At 39.4% G+C, this 24,645-nt stretch overlaps 2 protein-coding genes across 2 annotated transcripts; one reads left to right on the forward strand and one right to left on the reverse strand.

The window, feature by feature from the left end:
* The first annotated feature begins 2,717 nt into the window (after positions 1 to 2,717).
* On the forward strand, positions 2,718 to 8,293 carry ucp1 (uncoupling protein 1). The gene is made up of 7 exons (XM_037765066.1): positions 2,718 to 2,873; positions 3,047 to 3,183; positions 3,506 to 3,704; positions 5,047 to 5,244; positions 5,372 to 5,473; positions 7,349 to 7,529; positions 7,692 to 8,293. The coding sequence occupies exons 2-7, from the start codon at positions 3,058 to 3,060 to the stop codon at positions 7,804 to 7,806; spliced, it is 921 nt and encodes a 306-aa protein (XP_037620994.1). The 5' UTR covers positions 2,718 to 2,873; positions 3,047 to 3,057; the 3' UTR covers positions 7,807 to 8,293.
* Positions 8,294 to 8,957: 664 nt separating this feature from the next.
* elmod2 (ELMO/CED-12 domain containing 2) lies at positions 8,958 to 18,001 on the reverse strand. The gene is made up of 9 exons (XM_037765067.1): positions 17,857 to 18,001; positions 15,280 to 15,427; positions 15,157 to 15,185; positions 13,235 to 13,332; positions 12,975 to 13,104; positions 11,686 to 11,819; positions 10,221 to 10,289; positions 9,955 to 10,088; positions 8,958 to 9,819 (listed from the first exon to the last, which is right to left on the reverse strand). Exons 2-9 carry the CDS (start codon positions 15,422 to 15,424, stop codon positions 9,662 to 9,664), a joined length of 897 nt encoding a protein of 298 aa, XP_037620995.1. The 5' UTR covers positions 15,425 to 15,427; positions 17,857 to 18,001; the 3' UTR covers positions 8,958 to 9,661.
* Positions 18,002 to 24,645: the final 6,644 nt, after the last annotated feature.

The following is a 24,645-nucleotide window of genomic DNA, read 5'->3' on the forward strand; positions in this document are numbered from 1 at the left end:
GGAAATACTCACAGTACAAGTACTTCAAAATAATAAAAAAAAGTACTTGAGTAAATGTATCTACTTACTTTCCACCACTGGTTACAGATTAAACTACCCAGTGAAGTGAATGTTAATGTATTAGTAACCCAAATCCAATAAGATAATGCTCACAGGGGACATTCAGATGCTTAATGAGTACTTTTACTTTTGATACTTTAAAGGAGCAGTGTTTCAGGGGATTTATTAGCAGAAATAGAAGATAATATTCATAACGATGTTTTCTTTATTGTATAATCACCTGAAACTAAGAATGGTGTTTTTGTTAGTTTAGAAAGAGCCCTTCATATCTACATAGGGAGCGGGTCCTCTTCACGGAGTCCACCATGTTTCTACAGTAGACACAAACCAAACACTGGCTCTAGAGAGAGCCTTTCACGTTTTACGCTACCTGAAGTTCACGCTTGTGAAACTGCGGTAACGTGAGCTGCCGAGTGCAAAACCGTGGTACCGCCACGGCGGCTCATGTTACCGCAGTCTTGGAAAGGGAGTGAGCGGGGGTGTACTCAGTTGGTTACAATCTGCAACCACACCACTAGATGCTGCCAAATCCTACACACTGCACCTTTCAATTAATTTTGCTGATCATTTTCCTGTATTTAAGTAAAATGAATGCAGGGCTTTTACTTGTAACAGATTATCGTTACACTACACTTATTACTTTTACTTTAGTAAAGTATCTGAATACTTCTTCCACCACTGATCTAGTAAAACTGGAGTATTAATATATACCATGTTCATTGTCCACAGAGGTTGACTGTAACTAAGTACATTTACTCAAGTTCTGTTCTTATGCACACATCTGAGTATTTTGTTTTTATGTCACTATATTTCTACTCCACTACAATTCAGAGGGAAATGGAAAAACATGCAGCTTAAGAGCAACTGTCTTGAAACCTCAGTTGGTTACAGGGCCTCTCTTTCTCTCTCTCTCTCTCTCTCTCTCTCTCTCTCTCTCTCTCTCTCTCTCTCTCTCTCACACACTCTCACACTCTCACTCTCTCTCTCTCTCTCTCTGCAGACCAAACACACTGGGGTTGTGGCTCAGGTTAACCAATCACAGCAAAGAGAGCTCTCTTCAAACTGGACCTTCTGCAGATTAAAAAGAGGCTTCCCCTCTCAGACACATGTCAAAGATATAAATGATTAATCTATCAGAAAGTATGATTTGTTAGAACAGGACAGATGAAATACTGCTTCTCTCTCTCACCGGTCGGTCTCACTTGTGGATTTCCAGAAATTAGAAAATCATTTGATCACATCTAACAAATATAGCGACACTATTTCAGATTTGATTTCTAATAGTTACTGATTACATTAATAGGGAGAAAGACATGATGGCACAAAGAAGATGAATGGGGAAATAAGACACTTGAGAGGATTTTGTTTTTCTATTTTCCATTTCTCTAATGTTTATTATCATTATGCGTTTTAAATATTATACACTCAGTTACCAGTTTATTACACCTAGCTAAAACTAATTCAGTCTAAAACAGCAGGCCTGCAAAAAGAGGTATTGATTCAACATTTAAGACTGTTCTTTGTGGTGCTGTTTAACTGTACTGCATTATACTTAGAGGTGTTTCTAATATTTAGTTTATTAATATACAGTAAAAGGGGTCAGCAAAATATTAGAAACACTTCTCAATATAATGTGATACAACTCACCAGAAAACAAACTTACATTATCCAAAATGATCATACAGTTACTGTATATCAACATCTCTTCTAAACAGTTTTAACTAAAAGTGATTATAACCTTCATGAAGGTAGGATTTGTTGCTGGACTGTTGTATTAGACTGCATTAGTTTTAGCTAGTTGTACCAAGTAAACTGAGTGTTGTGGAAATAAGGTCACATTTTTCCCTGTTTCTTCATCCAAAAATCAGATTTCCCCATAATTTCCATACTATTTGAGAGGCTACATAGGTTGGATTTAGGGAGAGGTATTATGAAACAGGCCCTTTCACTGCCAAACTGCTATGACGCGCAAAATTTCTTATCTGATCCATAGTGAACTTCAGTCACTAGTTCACGTCACTACTCTCCCCCCGACTTTTTAAAAAAGTCGGTGCACTCTTTTACAAAAAATGTGAAAAGTATTTGTCATTAAGAAATCATAAATGAACAACAGGATATAATACCTCTTATAAATAATACTGTACAATACAATAACACTACTGCAAAAGTGAAAGGATAACGTGATGTTAGGCCATAAACCCTTTCAGCCAATCAGCTCCAAACATTTTCTCTGTCGTTCACATACCTGTTCTGTCATTGGCTCCAATGAAGCTGACTGATAGTGCTTTATTATGACCGCTGTGAGGTGCAGACACTTTAATCTTCTAGTCTGATAAAGTAAATAATTACTTAATATTAAGTGACAGATACAGGACAGAAGGAAAACTTACAGTACAGAATGTGAATGGATATAGTGTTGATTATATCTGACGATAGGCAAGAAAATAACATTTAGAAATACTAAACTCTTTTGGAAATATACCACAGTTTTGGATGAAGAAATAGTGATGTTAGAGTCACAGAATGTGTGAAGTAGTTGTTTTTCTGAAATGTGCCTGCACTGTGGGGTAAATTGAACATTGACTTTCTGACAGTCGGTGGACTTTGCTTTGACCAGTGCATACAGGAGTACACAGAAACGCCTCTCTGTGGATGTCATAAAAAAGCCGGCCACATAATCTATAAATACAGAGATAAAGATGCATCTTTCCTTTCTGCGGAGTGGCGCCCTTTATGGATTATAATCTGGCCAATCAAATCCTGCCCGGTAACAAACGACTGAGGATCAAAAGGAACCTTAGATTTTAGACAATGTGAGTATGTTTTATGTTTTTATCATCAATTTACACTTTGATTATTGGCTCATAAAAGACTCACAAGCCTTTGAATTGAAAAGATAAATATGATACCAGGTTAATGTTCATGTGATGGTTTTCTCCAGGTGATTTGTTCTGATTGTGTGTGTTTTGTGTACCTGTAACCCCAGTATTAGGAAACATGGTGGGACTTAAACCCTCAGATGTTCCCCCTCCACTGGGGGTGAAGATGGCGAGTGCTGGGGCTGCAGCCTGTGTAGCGGACCTGTTCACATTTCCTCTGGACACAGCCAAAGTCAGACTGCAGGTATCTGTTCAGTGAGAAGAAAGTCTTTGTTCAATCATCTCCAGTATCATATAACATTCATTGCAATGCATCTGATGATATATCTTGATATTGATCTTCAGCTCCTATCGGTGCTGTTTACTACACTGGAAAATCCTGTGTTGTTGGCTGCTATTGACTGAGAAGCTTTAGTTTAAACTTTGTCCACTTCCTTCCGCCAAAATCAATTACACTCATTAACACTTCTGTAACAACACACTGCAACATTTAGTCTAAAGGTTTTCTACTTTTGTTCTGTAAAGCTGGTTTTAGCCTTGAGTGCAATCTGAATGTGTGACCCCAGATTCAGGGAGAGATGAAGGGAGTGGAAGGAATCCGCTACAGAGGGGTGTTTGGGACCATCACCACCATGATCCGAACAGAGGGGCCCAGGTCTCTGTACAACGGGCTGGTGGCGGGGCTGCAGAGACAAACGTGCTTCGCCTCCATCAGAATCGGCCTCTACGACAACGTCAAAAGCTTTTACACTGGTGGCAAAGACAGTACGTGGTTTCTTTTAATTATGTATTTCTAAATAAATTACTATCCCTCTATGTCCCGCTGTCACAAATCAAAATCCTTACATGAAAGATGAATATCAAATCCAGTCAATGTTATTTACAGAGCCCAGAATCACTCATTTCTCTCAGAGGGCTTTACAATCTGCACAAAATATCACATCCTATATTGCCAAACCCTCGATTCAGATAAGGAAAACTATTTTTAAAGAGAAAAAGCAAGAAACCTGAGGAGAGTAGGAAGAGTGGAAGGCTCCCTCATGCAGCACTGACAGATGTGCAGCTTCATTACGTACAATAGTCAGCAGTAGAATATTAATATTGGCATACAATTACAATACCAAGCAAATAAAGTACACAACATGTAATATTAAAGGGACTGTATGTAAGTTTTCACGCATCGTTTTTTATTGCTGATGTGTAACTTAACTTAAAAAATTTGACTTTTCACGACTTTCTGAATTTCCTCTATCAGCCTGTAGACTGCTTTTAATGTGAAGACTACGGGACGTTTTTTCCAGGAAGATTATGTGACGTCATGCGCACTCGCAAGTGCCTTTATTTTCAGCTCCGCTACAGGGCTAACAGTGTGCAACGATAGCTAATGTGCGGTTAGAAATGGAGTCCGCTAACGCCAGACGACCAGCCGCCACCACAACTCAGACTCCAACACAAACTTCACGGAAGCATAGAGTTATATCTATTGAAGCCCGGCTTGCAAAACAGGCATGTGACTGGCGTTGTGGGAAAACTAGGATGAACATCGACTGGGCCTTTCGATTCATGTAGGGACCTTCGTTTGGTTTTAGGTATCAAAATGGACCCCGAGCTGGCGAAATTCCTATTGGACAGGTGCTAACATTACTGCCAAGCATGTGAGATAGTGATATTTTGGTTTTAGCTGGCTAACTTCAATCAACATGATGCCTGTCAATCACGTTCAGTCTCGTGTGTGTCGTCTCACTGTTTTAGCCGATGCTCGTTCGTGTCTACGTAGTGCGAGCACAAGCGTGTACAACAGGACGCTGACTGTTGTTGACTTAACGGCAAAAGGTGTCACTGTTAACAAACAATTTCTGATTCTTACATAGAGCCCCTTTAAATAAATATGAGGGTGTAATAAGAGTTCAGTGTAAAGTGTACTGTATGAAGATCTGAGGGCAGTGACACTGATTTAAGTTTTAATTTAAGACTATTTAATAGATAGCAGGTGTTAAAATATCTCACACATACAATATCTCACACATACACACAAATATATACACAGTAAAGCACAAGTACCTCAAAGCTGTATTTGAGTAGTTGTACTTCGTCTATCCCTCTCCAGACGCTAGTATACTGGTGCGTATCCTGGCTGGCTGCACTACAGGCGCCATGGCGGTGTCTTTTGCACAACCCACTGATGTGGTCAAGGTTCGGTTCCAAGCCCAGAAGAACCTGGACGGCGTGGCTCGACGGTACACCGGCACCATGCAGGCCTACAAACACATCTTCCAGAACGAGGGCATACGTGGACTCTGGAAAGGTACTGTGTAGGAAGCATGCTTCAGATTAAGTTACTCTTTTGGGTCTCACCTGCCATGAAAATAAGACCCAGAAAGGATTTATTATAAATGATTAGTAATCAAAAAGTTATTATTCTTCTCCTTTAGGTACACTACCCAACATCACAAGGAATGCGCTCGTCAACTGCACAGAGCTGGTTACATACGACCTGATCAAGGAGGCCATCCTTAAACACAATCTGTTGTCAGGTGAGTGACAGAGCTCGAGCATGTGTGCCTGGATTACAGGCAGTGGTGGAAGTACTCAGATCTTGTACTTAAGTAAAAGTAGTGATACCACAGTGTAGAAACACTCTTATTTACAGGTAAAGGTTTTAGTTTAGTTTAGATGGACATCACAGTAGCATTACAATTGTAAGTAATTGTAATTATAAGAAAGGTATTAAAGTATTAGCATCAAAATATACTTTAAGTACCAAAAGTAAAAATACTCGTTACCCAGAATGGCCCATTTCAGAATAATGTACTGTGTATTATATTATTAATGATGCATTCATGTGTTCATCCCTTTAATGTTGCAGCTGCTACAGGTGGAGCTAATTTGATATACTTAATATACTGCTGGGTAGTTATAATACATCATAATTTATTGGTTAATTATATTCTGTATTAATAATAGAAATCTGCAATTAGGGCTGTCAACGTCATTTTTGTTTCTCTCATCGTTGCTGTGATTGTTATTCACGTTCATTAAAACAATTTCGGACGAATCTATGGAGGGAGTCAGAGGCATTATGGGTACTGGTGGAGTGACCTGCTTCTTTAACAACAACAATACTGATGCAGAGAGTTAAGTCTCATTTGCAAAATATGTGCAGTAGGGAAGTTAAGAAAATATCAATATACATGAGTATTGCTATATTATGTGTTGTGATACTGTCCGGCCCGCGTCTGGGCCCAGACGCTATTCGATCTTTTGGAGGTTGTAGCAGGCTCAGAGCTCGAGTGAAGATACTGGCATCATATTAAACGAAAACCTAAAAGAAAACCTAAGGAATCCATTGGTACCAACCAATGGATTTCAAGGTTGTTGAGATAAAGGTAAATAACGCTACGAAGTTACGCTAAATTTTGGCGAGGAAAAACTTGGCATGGCCATTTTCAAAGGGGTCCCTTGACCTCTGACCTCAAGATATGTGAATGAAAATGGGATCTATGGCTACCCACGAGTCTCCCCTTTACAGACATGCCCACTTTATGATAATCACATGCAGTTTGGGGCAAGTCATAGTCAAGTCAGCACACTGACACACTGACAGCTGTTGTTGCCTGTTGGGCTTGAGTTTGCCATGTTATGATTTGAGCATATGTTTTATACTAAATGCAGTACCTGTGAGGGTTTCTGGACAATATTTCTCATTGTTTTGTGTTGTTAATTGATTTCCAATAATAAATATATACATACATTTGCATAAAGCAGCATATTTGCCCACTCCCATGTCGATAAGAATATTAAATACTTGACATATCTCCCTTTAAGGTACAGTTTGAACAGATAAAAAATGTGCGATTAATCATGATTAACTAAAGACAATCATGCGATTAGTCGTGATAAAATATTTTAATCGATTGACAGCCCTATCTGCAATGTAACTTAAGTTATTAAATAAATGTAGGGAAGTAAAAAGTACAATATTTCCCTTCGAGATATAGTGGATTAGAAGTATATAGAATCTGTCTAGTAAAGTCCAAGTACCTCAAAGTTGAGTTGAGTAAATGTTACTTTCCACCACTGGTTACAGTAAGACGCTGCATGCACACGCACAGACACAGACACACAGACAGACGCACACGCACACACACAAACACACAACGCATTCCCAGAGAGACAGCTGATTGGGTTAGAAACCCACACACCCTCTCACCCCTTCAACAGCTGATAACAGAACATGGTGTAGTGCCGTAGTAGTTAATACCACATTTATCTCAATCATTTATATTGCCCCATTCACAAGGTCATATAATCTGCTGACAAGAGTTTCTATACAGCTCAGCTCAGAGCAAAGGCCTCCTGGTCACTCTCATTCACACTCTTTAGTTGTTTTGTTCACAATCTCTCCACAGACAATCTGCCGTGCCACTTTGTATCTGCGTTTGGTGCCGGCTTTGTCACCACGGTGATCGCCTCCCCAGTAGATGTGGTGAAAACTAGATACATGAACTCTCCACCGGGCCAGTACAAGAGTGCCATCAATTGTTCTTGGACCATGATGACTAAAGAGGGGCCGACGGCTTTCTACAAAGGGTGAGCTCCTCCTCCTCCTCCTCCTCCTCCTCCTCCTCTCTGACCCCAGCACACACTCATTTGTTAAGGAATATTTGTTCTTTGATTAGTCATTTGATTTCATTTGATGTTTTAAGCAATGCTGCATTTGTGGACATATTTCCTTTTCTTTGTCTCCTGTAGATTTGTGCCCTCATTTCTGAGGTTGGGATCATGGAACGTTGTGATGTTTGTCTCATTCGAACAAATCAAGAGAGCCATGATGGTCACAAAGAAGAGGATGGAGGACAGAAATTGAGATTCAAAGTTTGACTGAAAAATCTGAGCTACCACTGGGTTGGAACACCGATAATAGTTTTATTCTATTTGTCTTGTGGTGACAAAGAAGAAAGTCCTTTGTTGAAAAAGGAATACTGGAGTTCAGGGTACCTTGTATTTGACTTTACACTTAAATGCAGTTCTATCTTTGTATTTATCATTTTTCATAATGAACCCATTTGAGATTTAATGGGAGTGAATGGTGCTAACACTAGGTTGTGATAACCCTCCTTTGGGAAGTTGCTCTTTAAGATCTGTAAATCTAAATCTGCCAATTATACATTTTAGGGAGCTCCCAGCAGAGCACCTTTACAGAATACTGGTGCCCATAATAAAATGTCAACAGATTTACGTGAACTCTGAATATATTTGACTTGTTTTACAGACCCGGTGCTTGCTTATGAACTTGTGCTCTCACTTACACCACGCAGAACACATTTCAAAACATTAAAGTGTGTATTTATTAACTTTGAGTCAGATGTGTTAATCATTACATACCATACTCATAAGCAAATCACAGCATAAAATTAATAAAAACGCAAACATACAAATTTATGAAAATGGAGGCAAACAACCAGTTTGAGTTCCACATCACCTATATTACAGAATACAGATGCCATCAACGGGGACACATTAAAACATGCACAAATTTAGCCACGGTCTCTGGACATAAAAATCAGATTCCTGAGCGGGATAACTGTGAGTACACATAACACCCGGACCACACAACCCGCGTGAGCGGCGTGGCGCGGCACGGCGCGGCTGTGTATCAGCTGCATCTCTTCTAGAGATTTGAGGTCTATTTTTTCCGCTTGCTGTGTGAAATTGTGTATTGATATCATACCAGCAACATTACTACAGTTTCTATGTCCATATTTGTAGAATAGGTCACAGACATGAAAAAAGCAAAAAAATATTTTTAACTCAACACTTCCTGTTTCTGTTTCAAAATAAAAGACCTATAGTGTTTTTTCTGTGGACAGAATCCCTTCATTTGTTAACACGAGGCTTTTATTCTGAAACATTTGCAGGACAGTGAAAATGCAGTGACTTGCACAGCTCCACAAATTAATAAAAAATTAAATAAAAATAAAATTAATTAATTAATTAAGAGTACCGGCTTTTAATCGTGGATTATTATTATTATTATTTACAAATGAGCACACTAAAACATTTTTCATTTTTCTGTCTAAAATAAATATAAATGACATTTATAATTAAATTGAAATTATGAAAGGCAAACTATGTGGAAAGAAAGGGCTGGCAGTAGCAGCGCAGTAGTAGAAACGCTGCCGTCGAGGACGCCACACGCGTGAGATACACAGCAAGTTCAGAGAGGTAGCCGCCACGTGCTGCTCAAGCGTCCAGTGTGGCTCGGGGCTTGTTTACATAAACACAAACAAGACAGCTACAAATATGGTAGTTAATTACCATTTTTCAATAACTGTTTTTTAACTGCAACAATTTGGCTGCTTGCTCACTGAAAGTGCTTAAATCCTCACAACAGACGGACCCGTTATCTCTACAGTCCTCTGCAGCAGCAGCAGCTCTCATTTCCCCTTTACGAAGGTTAATTAAACACTGGAATGGTCATTTTTGAGGTATTGGGTGTTAGATTTGTGCTCTATTTTAAAACTCTTAACTCTCACTGGAACAAGATGAACAGAGCGTGACTAATGGACCACAGAGCCAAATATAAGAGGATTCATTTGTTTGACCAACCAGCTTTTTGTTGTTTGTTAATGTTCAGCATCACTTAATGCTTCTTGCCTTCCTCTACCTGATCAAGCAGCGTCAGGGGCCGTGGAGAGGTGAGGGAATATTTCTGTATAATGTTAGTTGTTAGAGCGGACAGTCAGTGTGAGGGTCACATCGGGGTCCTGTAGATGTGCCTTGACTATGTCATGGAATTTTTCTCTGTACTGATTGAAATGCATGATGCTTTCTGGTTCTTCTGCCACCCAGAATTTATCAAATTCATACGCCAGATAACCTGGAAGAGAAGAAACACACATTTATTTTAGAGAATTATTTATAAAAACAGACAAAAAATTAGATTTTCTATTGGAAAGATGGAAAGAATAAGAGAAGTGAAACAATAGAAAAATGATATGGTCTATTTACTCACAGTATAGCTGATGAAAGTACCGGAGCTCAGGTGTGCCCAGTACTGTATTGTAGAAATGGGGTTTCAAAGCACCACTCTTCAGGAGGCTGTAGGCCATCTCTGTCAAGTTGATCCCAACGATGGCATATGAATACCTGAAATATGAGGAATACATAAACTAGCATAAAGTGCATGCCAAAAGCGATTTCAGGAAGATCAAGCTTTTGCCGCAATACTGACAGAAAATATATAGATATTAATACTGTACATGTATGAATGTCTCTTACCCTAGTTTAGGATGGTTTGCATGAGACAACACCTGACGAGCCTCCTCTGTGTAGTTTTCACTGAAAAACCTGTAGCAAAAACATTTCAGTATAATTATTGTTTACTGTAAAGCAATCCTATACTTAGCTTATACTAGTTTAATCTACAGATGAGCTCATGTTCACCAGTAATCTTGTACTAGCTGGCAGTAATCGTAACCATTTAAAGTCTGTTTAAAGGTCTTGAGGAGTGCATGTGAAAAAGGTTGAATAAAATCTTTAATTTGTCTGAGAAGTGACAGTAAGGCTACTAGACTGCGAGACGTAAACACACATGCATTACTCCACACAGATAAATCATTAACAGGGCACATATACACTGAGGGTTCACAGAGAACCCTCAGTGTATATGTGCCTGGTTAATCTTTAGACATACAGTAGATCCTACAAGGTTTGACAATGCAGCTTTTTCCAAGAGTATGGTTCTAAATATGGCAATGATTATATGTGCAAATCATCTAAACAATGAAAACAGATGGTAATGTGAATATGTATTTGGACACATACTTCTACATCTCAAGTTTTAACATCTATTATAGTGATACAAATGTATGTTATAACCTTTGCTGCAGTTTTTCCTTGGTTATATGTAGGGTATGAAGTCTAGCTGATTGTGCGGATTTCCATGTCACTTTGGGATTGAATTTTCAGGCTCCTAAAGTCCATTTCACTGTTGTAAATGCAACGAAGGTGAAAAGAGGAGATGTCACGCGTAATCAGTGCATCATATCTTTGGGGTACAACACATGCGCAGTAAAATCTGGTCTGCACTCGCCGAAATTGAGCCAACAGCAACGCACGACCGCAGCTCCAGTTACACTGCGTATGTGTTATAACCAATACCCCAAGACCCCTGTCCCAGCCTCTTTCTATAGGCCTTGTTGCAGTGCAAGGAATATATAAAAGAAGAAAGGGTCATTACAGTTGCTTCCGATATTCCATACTAACGTGCTATTTAGTACGCTAAAACAGTATGTGAGATTTTTTAGTATGTCTGAAACCTTAATATGAAACCAATAGTACGTGTATTATTGCATGCTACTCAGGTGAACTACACCAGTATGCAACGCTGGACACTATGACAGCATAAATATCCCATATTACAATGCGGTAGTGATGACAACGTTCATAACAGACTAGTCATCCAGCCTATATCATTAGCTAGCACACACATATGCCATGATGATTAAGCTAGAGAGGCTGTGACATTTGTTATCACTCACAAACAATGCAGCTCCCTGTCTGTTTACGAGAGCTGGCTAACGTTAACCCTCCTTAAAGACAAAATGGTATTTCCGTCATAGATAACAGAAATGGTGATAGTGTAGATAGGACAGTAGATGGTCTTAATGGTCAGTACTGATAATATCTGCAGTTCTTCATAACGTAGTTAATAAAGTCTCATCGTTATTCATTGAGGACTCACACAAGGTTGATTAGGCCCAGCATGCCCATTCCTCTGAAGTCGGTCTTGGGGTCGTCTCCTTGGAATCCAATGTCTCCCCACTGTTTGGTGATCCTCGACTCCAGTTTGACTGCTGGCATCAACAGGTCCCACAGCTGAGAGAACAAATCATTCTAAGGTTACACATTGTAATTGCCACTGTACTGAGTTACATGTACAATGATTTTGTGCATAACATTTTGGATTTATAATCAATACTTTCTATACTATTATCTAAATCATGCTATTTTATTGTGCCGCCTAACTCACTTAAATCTCAGAAAATAAATGTGGTTCCTCCTTCTAAAGATTTAACTATTTCTGCTGCGTCTATGTTAGTTTATAAGTCCATTAAAAATGATGTACCTGTCAATGAAATCACAAAAGTCCATAGACTGATCCAGACTTACATATACTTTGTGCATTGTTCGTCACCGTAGTCTGCTGGGGGAGCAGCATTGGAGCCGGTGACACCAACAGACTTAATAAACTGATTAAGAAGGCTGGCTCCGTAATTGGCTGCAAACCCGACACCTTTGATGTTGTGGTGGAGAGGAGGACACTGAACAAACTGTTATCCATCACGGATAATCCTGACCACCCTCTCCACGAACAATTGATTCAGCTGATGCTGTTACAAAGACGGATACAGGAAATCTTTCCTGCCTGAAGCAATAACTCTCTACAACACCTCAGCTCTGTCTAACAGGGAACTCTCAGCTTTATAGTTGCTGTCTCAAACAAACTTTGCTCCTGCAATAATCTTTCACATGTTGAATTTTACACATCTACATTTGCACTACCTCAATTATTTTGTTTTTAAAAACAAAACATTATAAATTGCACACTTTGCTAATGTATATTGTATGTTATTGCACACTTTGCTAATGTATATAGTAGGTTACTCTATGTTTATAATTTAGATTTTTTGTTATGCTAGTTGTAGTAGTTGGGTATATTTATAGTGTATTACAATATTCTTTATATTGTGTATTCTATGGATATATTTCTCTAGTGTTGATATATACATTTTATTTACTGTTCCGGTCCATTACGTAGATAACCTGCTGCTGTAACACAATCATTCCCCAATTTGGGAATAATAAAGTACATCCATCCATTCATCCATGCATCTATCTATCTATCTATCTATCTATCTATCTATCTATCTATCTATCTATCTACCTACTTTGGACATACACGTATTTGTTGTGTGAAACCATAACAATGCGGCTAAAACAAATGAACAACTGGATCAAGAAGCAGGAAACCTTCAACAGCATGGCCTCGTGTTCTTGGTCATCCGAGTTGAAGACTTCTTTTCTCAAGTCTTCCACAGATTTATACAGGCTGCTGTTTCCTGTTATCTGTAACAGACAGATGTGTAGGCTTTCCTTGAACCTAAACAGGTAGAGAGATTAAACAAATAATTAACACATTGATTTGAAAATTACACTTACACAACATTTAATATGATTTGGAAATAAAAATAATTGCTGGTGACCAAATAACAGATAAGAAGTAGCCTTACAGTGGATCTTTCTGGGGTTTGACATTCTTCGCTTTCATAATTTGATCCACACATTGCTCCAAATTATCCTTGCTGGTTTCCAAAGCTCCTCTTAAAACCTTCAGAGGAGGAAAGCACAGGAGAGGAAGAGGAGGTAGTCACAGAGAAGTAATGACACAGCAAGTGACCAGACAGAAAATTGGCACAGTGGCTACTATATAATCTATACTGTCAGCCACAGTGAAAAACCACCTTTCAAAGTCGACCTCAGAAACAATGAAAAAGATGACTAAGCACTTCTGTTTCTGCAGTGAATGGACTGTTGATTGGAAAATGCTTACCTAGCTATAAATGACATGTAGAGTTAATTCATCTAAGCTGGGCAAGTTTATTGAAAGATAAGGACTGATTAAACTCACAAGATATGTTTTTATTGGAGTTCACACATAAAACAGATAATGAACAGGTCAGTAGTTAAGCAAGGGGCGTGTCCTTTACACTTCTCTGTGGGCCCACATAGTTTAAACATCAATTAATCCGGCCCCTATATCACATCTGCAGTGAGATTACTGCCTAGATCTACCAAAAGGGATCACATTACCCAAATCCTGGCATCTTAATACTAGCTCGCTACACTTGCTGTTTGTCTTCGAAGACCCAATATAATATTTCTGCAATTCTGACCGTATTAATACTGTTCACGTCCACCCAACAAAGACTGCTTATCACAGTCCAGACTCAAACAAGCTGGGAACAGAGATTTTTTTTTCATGACAATGGAGACTGTAAAACAGTCTCACTGAAAACAGAAAAACAGTTTCTGGTGTGTCTTGTAAGAACTCTCATCTATGCATTTTGATTAAGAAACCTGCTTTCATGACCCATAACTGTCCTACAATATTTATACTGTATAAACAGTACATGATATGTGTTGCCTGTTTTTTAAGATTTATGGTTTGTACAGTATGTGTAGCCTATGATTATATATTATTTACATTCTTCTATGTGTACTTGTGTTTTTCTTGTATTTTGTGAGAGTAAAGCACTTTTGGATATCTGCAACTAATTATTATAAATGAAACCTATCAAGTTTTTTTTATTTTATTAGGCGACTAGAATCATTATTTAGTTAATAAATTGCCAAATTCTCAAATTCCCAGAGCCTAAACTGATATCCTCTAAACAATAACAAACAAATTAAATGGATGTTTAATTTGTAATGATATTAAATCAAATTCAAGCAAATTCTCAATTTCCAGAAGCTGAAACCAGAAATCATTTTTACTGAGTACGGCTGGGTGATATGGCCCAAATTCTCTATCATGATATACTGTCTTTCATTTCATATCTCAATAACAGTATATATCACAATATAGCATGTTTTCTGGTAATTCAATAGTCTAACAACACATAGTAAAGCTTATTTTTGTATACTTCTTTGAATTAAATACTTGACTAATGAAAAGTACAGAGTATTTTCTCATTTTAAGTACTTGAGTGCAAAATGAACATAACATTTTTAAGTGAAATTATAGAGAAAAAAAGAAACAAATATAGGCCTAGCCTGTATCGCGATTTAAACAATAGAGGAAAAATATATACAATAGACATTTTTATATCATTTTGACGATATAGTATATCGTCATATTGCCCAACCCTATTACTGACCAAAATTATTGACAATTACCGTAATGGTTATAGGTCATTTTGCTGTTGTTCAGAAGTTTGTGTTAAAGCAATCATGCGTTTGTCTTTTAACTATATAAAAGAAACCTTAACTTGAACATAAAATAATAGAAATGGTCATATTGAAAGCTATTCTTAAACCACATATACTGAAGCTGACCCTGGAAATTGCCCAGGAGCAATCCTTTATATCAGAAACAAAACCATCCTTATAACTCATTATCTACTAAAAAACTGACAGTTAATATTTCTCTTACCTTGTTCTTTGATGACCCGAGAGAATATTCTACAACAGGACAAAAGAGAGGCAGATTAATATAATAGAAAAAAAATTATACTAAGCAAGAAAAGCAAACCAGATTTGGGATTATTCAATTCACCTGCTTTTATCGTCCTTGTAGCCCCTGGCTTGTATCCAGAGCATATTCTCTGCAGCTCACATGTCCCTGTTACCTGTCTGAGGAACCACTTCAGCCAGTATCTCAGGAAGGACGTGTAGACATACTGCCAGATATACCCCAGCATCCTCTACAAAATGGACAGAGAAAAGACAGCGGCCCCTTGAATTCAAGCAGACAAATTTGACTTAGCTCACCATCAGGGATGGACAGTCCTGCGTCAGGGGTAATTGGCACAGCTTAAATTTGTATTCTACTTTGCAAGAAATGTCCTGGCAAGTTATAGATCAGCAAACTACTTGGCAGTATAAAGTATAAAGTTAACATGTGATCAAAGCCAATGAACAGTTTACTCATGCAAGGTGAATGTTATAAATACATACTGGCATGGGTGGAGGAAGCACTTAGAAAAGGTACTACATGTACCATCACTGTATACACTCAAGTAAAAGTCATACCATTCAATTTTATTTACGTAATCAAATTTAAAAATTCAAGTAGGCTGAATTGGCATTTTTTAATTCATTGATTAATCATTTGGACTACACAACATCAGAAAAACAGTACAAAATAAAATAAAATACCCATCATAATTTTCAGGAACCAAAATTGATTTTTGTTGTTTTGTCCAAACTACAGTCCCAAACCCCAACACATTAAATGTACTATATTGCAAGACAAGAAAAGGTAAAAAGTCAATAAAAAAATCAATCAATCAATAAAAATCTTGGAACCCTCAAATGTTTGGCAGATTGCTTGAAAAAATAAAATAAAAAATTACCTAAACAATTATTCGATTTGCCAATTAACGTTCTGTCACTCAGCTAATCGATTAGTTGACTAATTGTTACAGCTCTAAATGTCTATTTTTTATACAGATGGGGATTTTGACCTATAACAAGTCAACACATTTAACAAGGCAATCATATGTTTTGTATAAATATTAATCTGCAAAGTAACTTATAACTAATTTTCTCTTAAATGATGTGGAGTAGAAGTCCAAAGTAGCAAATTGTATGTCAATACAAATCCTACTCACTGTACATACAGTATATAGACATCTTTACATGTACATACTGTACATAATCATCCAGACCATGTCGTCCATTGAGTATTTATTTCTTTTCACTATTTGCAGTTTACAACTTCCAGATCACTTGACTCTTATATATGTACGTGGCAAAATAAACCTGATCAGCTGATACAAATGTAAAGTACATGTACATCTAAATGTACAAACTACATCTAAACTATATTTCAATACAGTGCTTGAGTAAGTATACTTTCCACCCCTGTCTAACGATGTTCACCACGATGCCATTATTATAGATAGATAGATAGATAGATAGATAGATAGATAGATAGATAGTAACTTTATTGATCCCGAGGGAAATTTAAGTTTCCAGCATCACAGTTCCATAGTGCAAAACATGTTAGTAAAAAGGCAGCAAAAAAGTTAGTAGTGCAAAGTACAAAATACAAAAAAATATACCAGATATAAAAATACAAGGAGATGAAGAAAAACTGTTAAAACTGAATATAGTGCAGTGTAACAGCTGTGATACACGACTATTAAAAAAGTGAATATAGTGCAGAAGACACTGTTAAAACATGAGTATAGTGCAGAAGAGACTATTGAAAAAGTGAATATAGTGCAGAAGAAACTATTAAAAAAGTGAATATAGTGCAGAAAAGACTGTTAAAAGTGAGTATAGTGGAGAAGAGACTATTAAAAGTGAGTATAGTGCAGGGTAACTCCAGTAGCTTAGTCTATGAAAGTGCACTGTGTGCATTATTGTCTGTCCTGCAGACCGTCCTCCTTTGTCCCCTGTCCCTCCCTAGAGAGGTGTTGTACAGTTTGATGGCTCGGGGGGACAAAGGATTTCCTGAGTCTGTCTGCGGAGCACTTGGGGAGCAGCAGCCTGCCACTAAACGAGGAGGATGGCTGGCCATGCCAGTATTATTATGATCAGGACTGAAACACCAGTTGTCTGTGTGTCATGTCAATAACCACCAGTTCAGAGTGGTTGAGGCAATATTAAGCATAATAATTCATAATTCAACATAGGAGTGGATCAGCTGATCGTAGGCCACCATTAAAATAGAAACACTACCTACAATAAGACAGTAGTAACAGTAGTAGTAGTAGTAGTAGTAGTAGTAACAGTAGAAGGCTAGCCAACAAAACAATAGCATTGTGGTAGCTAGCATTAGCACTACTGCTAACTTCAGACTAACGTGACCATTCAGTTTAAGCTACAAACATTAGTGAGTTAAGTGTTAGTCTACCCACATGTTGACAGACTGATAAGCCAGTTGCATCTGGTTTTAATAAACTAACTTCAGCTTCTAAACTCACAGATGATGTTAGCTAACTGCTAACCAGCTAGCTAACTGCTAACCAGCTAGCTAACTGCTAGCCGCGGTTCAGACAACAGGTTGCCATGGTGTTAACTGTTAGCTAACGTTAGCTAATGTTAACCTAGATCAGGTTGCGTTCGTAGGCATTTGTGTACTAAATAGTGTTTATGACGAGCAAGAGGCTCGAGTAAATCTTACCCTTTTATCGCAGAGACAAAGACAAACCCAGAACTTGTCTTCTCTTGTTTTCAGCAGCCGTTGGTGAGTTTAGAGCTCTGACACGTTTCTATTGACAACTAGTGATGTGTTGGTCAAGAACGAGTAGGTTTAAAGAGCCGACTCTTTTAAGTGAACATTCATGGTACCGTGCTTTCCACGCTCCCCCATTCATTGTCTATGTAAGCAGCCGTGCAATGCATTCTGGTAGCGTGGCTGCGCGATTCGAGAAACGGAGCGTCCCCAACGCCCGCTCCTCATTTGCATAAAGTTGAGGGCCAGTTTACTTTATGCAAATCACGGGCGTCTGACGCGACTCGCCGCCTCTCGAAACTCCCGAGAATCTTTTAAAATAAACGTTGTTGATCCAAAATAAAGACAGATTCAGCAACTGCTTGGCTTATTTCTCGCCTCAAATGTTTTCAGAAACACATTTCGGTGAACTATTTTCGTGAAATAAGAGAAGTAAGTTTCCAAACGCGCCTCCATACTGTTTCCGGTTTGAAAGCTGGGAGCAGCAGCCCACGGCCTGAAAGCGTTCGTCCAATCAGGTGGGGACAGCCCAACCAGCGTCCAATGCTGGGAAGAGTTGCATCCCCTCGCGATAAAAAACGCCCCTGTGGACACGTACCATAAGAGCCGGCTCCCATCCGAGAGCCGTTTTTTTTTTTTTTAATTAATTCAAGGCATAATGATAGGATGATCTTCTCCACGCCACGGGCACTCCATGCACTGACTGTGACTGAATGTTGTGTTAATGACGTCCGTGCGACCAATCAGGTGATGACAGACAAGGATCATACCATCAAGCAGGGAGGGGCGGGTTGTGCAGGGCGCGCTGACGGTCTACAGGTACTGAGCAGGAGGAAGAGGAGGAGAGAAAGAGAGAGAGGAGTGCGGTGCGCGAATAGCAGACAAGATGAGTGACAGTCGGAAACGAAGCAGCATGTAAAATTATGATATTCTGGAAATTATAAGGTTTAGTATAATTCAATTGAATAATTTAAGTGATATATGTGCACACATACTAATCATAGGTCAAAACAGCGCTAAATTTGGCTGAATTATAAAAGGCAGAAGTGGTAAAACGAAGAGCCGTTTGGGAGCCGAAAGATCCGGCTCTTCTTGGTAGGCTGAGCCAAATGATCTGGCTCACTAAAAAGAGACGGAATTCCCATCACTATTGACAACAGTCTGGCTCTGGTGCGTTCAGGTTCTGACCAGACAGTCGTTCACATGTTAGTGAACACGCACATAGGAAATTTAAATATCTTTGGATGACATGCAGACTTACATTCAACCATTACATTTACTTGCCAAGGTATTTCTAAGAGTGGGTGGTTTGTAACTTCTGCCAAAAATGGGGGACATACAAGACAGGGGTCAGCAACCTTTACTATCAAAAGAGCCGTTTTAGGCAAAAAAATAAATAAAGAATCTGTCTGGAGCCACAAAACATTTGAGCATTGTGATGAAGGTAACACAGTTTATAGTCTAATTATATAGTATATAAGTCTAATGCAGTGAGGGCCAAAGAGCAAATGTACTACAGAGTATTAGGGCCACACTGAGTGAAAAAACATCTGAGATTTACAGAATAAAGTCATAATATTATGAGAAAAAAGTCATAACTTTACGAGAAAAAAAGTCGTAATATTACGAGAATAAAGTCACAACTTTACGAGAAAAACGTTTTAATATTATGAGAATAAAGTCATAACTTTAGGAGAAAAAAAGAAAAATAATACGTAAAATTACTACTTTATAATATTATGACTTTATTCTCATGATACTATGACTTTTTTCTCGTAAACCTATGACTTTATTCTCTAAATTCTCTATTTTTTTTCCTCAATGTGGCCCTGATACTCTATCATACCATAGACCTACAACAATGATAAATAAAAATGAAAATGTAAACAAAAAACAGTTATTAATTTAAAAATCCCCAGGGAGCCACTGGAGAGGAGCTAAAGAGCGGCATGTGGCTCCAGAGCCGCAGGTTGCTGACCCCTGACCTACGAGAAACTTGGTTTGAATTTATCGTTAAGGCTAATTGACATGATGTCTTTAAACATAGCACACGCCAGCCTGTCAGTGACAGTCTGTTTCAACGCTGCTGCTGCTGCAGCGCCATCTACTGTCCAAACCTTATATTAGTGCTGTCTGCACCAGTCTGCCCTACATGGACTCTGTTTCACAACTACAGAGGAATACAGACAACCTCCCGTTTAAATATAGTGTGTAAGCATTAGCTGCATAGTAGATCTAGATTAGTGGAGTGTTAAGTGCAGACATGGCAAAGGTCATCATATAAGATAAGATAAGATAAGATAAGATGAACCTTTATTAATGACCGGGAAATTCAGGTGTCAAAGCAGTAAAGCGCAGATACAGAGGTACAGGTGTACAAAAAGATTATAAAACAATAAATAGAAATACAGAATATACATAGTGAATGAACATAGTGAATGATCATAGTGAATGAACATAGCGTATACCGTCCGTCAATAAACAATGTAGTGTACAATAAATAGATGAAATATGTGCAGTCTATAGAATGGTATATGGGATGTAGTGTAAAGTAAGTTTAAAGTTTAAAGTGCACCAGTGTTTATGAGAGGTGGTTGCAGGTAGTTCAGATAGATGCAGATAGTCCAGATAGTGCAGATAGTGCAGTTTTCATGTGGGGGTCAGCCTTGGTTATGGAGCCTGATGGCTACCAGCAAGAAGGACTATCAAATGCAGAACATAACTGAGTGTTTGTAACATTAAATGAAAACATAAAAAGAGGACGAAATTATAGTCTGCAGATAAAGTTGGTTTTTAGTTAATAGAACCCAGTTCAGCCAATAATTTGCCTTTCCCAATTTAACCACAAGATGATGCCAGATCCACAATATGACTGTGTTAGATTAAATTGATAAAGTCTATTTTTTTTGTCTATTTTCGCTTACACTTTCTGTGCCATATCTTGCCAGACCACACATCCTTATTATAAATTACTCTTTTTTTTCTCACCAACTGTGTCCTTTTTTCCAAACAGGCTGCACAAACAATACAACCTCATCCTGAACCAGAAGTCTGGCATATCAGCAATGCATGCAGGCAATCCTACATTGCTCACCAATGGTGCTCTCGACTGTAATTAAGTCGTGGTCTACCTTCTCAACTAATCAGTCCCTCTGGGCCTTTAAAGGCAGGAGGTGTATCCCCATACAATTACTGCATTCCAAGAGGAGCTCCTATCTCAGACCCAGGCTATATTTGAAAACTGAATCCCCAAAGTAACCACTTAGATTATAATAAGAGTCTAGCCTGGGTCAAGCCAGGGAGTAACCTGTACTGCTGATATTAAAACAGTTATAACAGCACTGACAGACATGACACAAAATCATTTTTATCGCACCAGGTGAAAAAAAGTCGAACGTGTATTATAATAGAGACTTTGAATGCTGTTGTCTCTCTCTTTGTGTGTACTTCGGGTGGCCAGGGTTGGCAAGGGCGATCAAACCACCACGATTTCTTAAAAGAAAACCACTTAAACAGGGGTCCTTTGGTACTTTCAAGTACAGTATTTCTGTCCAAATCAACAAGTCCTCTAAATTAATGACAAAATTGTTTGTTTGTCAGTGCCTAAAATGACCCACATGAGCGTTCTCTGAACCCGGGTCCCTGTCGGCAGGATGACATTGTGTGAGATCCTTCCATAAGGCATGCATCTTTTACAAAAATGATTCTTACTGTTCAGTGTTTTCTGACATCATTATATTTTAAGGGCACTGTCAGGGAATACGATCCAAATGTGAGGTGCACAAGAATACGACAGGCAGGGAGGCCAGTCCAAACAGGGAAACTTATCCAAAGAGGTTAAGCAGAGAATCATCAGTCCATGGATCAGGCAGGTACAGGTTACCAAAGACTTGAAAGCAAAAGGCAAGAAGCAACACAGCAACTTTGACATATGACGGGGGTAAATGAGTGGAAATGAGCCTGTTATATAGCCTACTGCAGGGCTGATGAGGGAAAGTGGAAACGTGTGAGCAGGTGAATGAGGGAGTCAGGTGACTGAAGCAGGTAGAAAAGTCTGAGAGCATCTGGTGGACAGGTAGAGAATGACAATGAATGGTTTGGGGAAATGGGGATGTGGCTGCTGGAGGGACAAAGAGGCAGCATGTGTCAGGACGGTGAGGACACTATGAGATCTACTGTCCTCTGTGGCTCTGGAAGGAAAAATCCCCTTGATGATGTTATCAAGACAGTTAAAAGACAACAGTGTTGACTGCAAGAAGCCGCTAATGCTGTTGTTGTTTCTTGTCAGGAAAGTCTTGACCAAACACACTGACTAATAGCCTACACACTGGAGAGAACCAGTTTTTTTCCAATATACATACTATGGTAGAGAGTGATGGCTTGAAACTGTCCCTCTAATTGTCTTTCATGATATGATGATATGGTATGAGTTGAAATGCCATGCCAGTTTTGGAGCTACCAGTCTGTACAGGGGAATCTGGCGATACGTATCATGATACAGGGTTCCGATTCAATATATTGCTATATATTGCGATATTGTAAGCAATGTGATATATTAAATCTTTTTCAATCTAATTTTAGGAAAACTGTCATAGTATAAAGAACACATACTGTATATGCATAATATCTGAATAAAAAAAGTTAAAGTTTTTTATGCAATCAGAACAGGACGGGATTTGTATTTGCATGTAACACAGTCCCTGTAACATCCAACATCATAGCACTACTTTTGTGCAATCTGAGCAAAAGAATTAATATTTGCCTATATCAGTAATCGAATCGAAGTATCACAAAATATTGCGATTCTCAAGCGTATAAATATTTTCTTACACTAAGTCTGTATACCACAATTTCTCTGCAGTGGTAAACCAGGAAATGCAAATCACAGAAACGTATTTACAATATCCAGTAATGCGTTTATTTTAATGGGAAGTATTTATCTAAAGAGAATGTATTATATATTTGAATCAGATATCACATGAACGTCAGCTCAACTGAAATAGCTGCATCTGTGAGAGATACGAGGATACTTCATGATGACACCAAGCCTCGCCTATACTATAAATGTCCTGGTTATAAAAGTGATTTATTTAGCCTATAGCAGACCTCTAAATGACACAGAGAGTAAAAATCATTTTGCAGTTTGTAATGTAAAGGATTCTCCTCACAAACATAACCTGATATTCCTTAATGCAGTGTAACCCCTTCACAAACACAAACACACACACATAATATAAAAATGTTATTGTATTATCTTTTTTAGCACCTATGGGATTGTCACAATCTAATTTCGTTGTACTACACAATGACAATAAAGGGCTTGAATCTTGAATCTTGAAAATGCTATGAATTATACAAAAATATGCACCATATGCTCTTTGAATATTGCAGGCTGCTCAAGCTGCTGGGATCTAAAAGTAATCAACTCCAAGTGCAAGTGATGCTCCAATGGATGGATGGATAGATGGACGCCTGCGGCTGATACAGCACTGCGTCTTTCTCCATCCTCCATCCATCCTCTCCTCCATCCTCCCTCCATCATCCGTCCATCCTCCCTCCATCCTCCCTCCATCCTCCATCCATCCTCTCCTCCATCCTCCCTCCATTCTCCCTCCATCCTCTCCTCCATCCTCCCTCCATCCTCCCTCCATTCTCCCCTCTATCCTCCCTCCATTCTCTCCTCCATCCATTCTCCATCCTCCCTCCATCTTCCCTCCATCCTCCATCCTCCCTCTATCCTCTCCTCCATCCTCCCTCCATCCTCCCTCCCTCCATCCTCTCCTCCATCCTCCCTCCATCCTTCCTCCATCCTCTCCTACATCCTCCCTCATTCCTCCTCCATCCATCCTCTCCTCCATCCTCCATCCATCCTCCCTCCCTCCATCCATCCTCCATCCTCCATCCATCCTCCATCCTCCCCTCCATCCTCCTTCCATCCTCTCCTCCATCCTCCCTCCCTCCATTCTCCCTCCATCCTCCCTCCATCCTCCCTCCATCCTCCATCCTCCCTCCATCCTCCCTCCCTCCATCCTCTCCTCCATCCTCCCTCCATCCATCCTCCCTCCATCCTCCCTCCATTCTCCATCCTACCTCCATCCATCCTCCATCCTCCCCTCCATCCTCCCTCCATTCATCCTCCATCCTCCATCCTCCCTCCATCCTCCATCCTCCCTCCATCCTCTCCTCCATCCTCCCTCCATCCTCCATCCTCCCTCCATCCTCCCTCCCTCCATCCTCTCCTCCATCCTCCCTCCATCCTTCCTCCATCCTCTCCTACATCCTCCCTCATTCCTCCTCCATCCATCCTCTCCTCCATCCTCCCTCCATCCTCCCTCCCTCCATCCATCCTCCATCCTCCATCCATCCTCCATCCTCCCCTCCATCCTCCTTCCATCCTCTCCTCCATCCTCCCTCCCTCCATTCTCCCTCCATCCTCCCTCCATCCTCCCTCCATCCTCCATCCTCCCTCCATCCTCCCTCCCTCCATCCTCTCCTCCATCCTCCCTCCATCCATCCTCGCTCCATCCTCCCTCCATTCTCCATCCTACCTCCATCCATCCTCCATCCTCCCCTCCATCCTCCCTCCATTCATCCTCCATCCTCCATCCTCCCTCCATCCTCCATCCTCCCTCCATCCTCCCTCCCTCCATCCTCTCCTCCATCCTCCCTCCATCCTTCCTCCATCCTCTCCTACATCCTCCCTCATTCCTCCTCCATCCATCCTCTCCTCCATCCTCC

The sequence above is a fragment of the Sebastes umbrosus genome, chromosome 3, assembly GCF_015220745.1.
Source record: "Sebastes umbrosus isolate fSebUmb1 chromosome 3, fSebUmb1.pri, whole genome shotgun sequence".
Classification (NCBI taxonomy): domain Eukaryota; kingdom Metazoa; phylum Chordata; class Actinopteri; order Perciformes; family Sebastidae; genus Sebastes; species Sebastes umbrosus.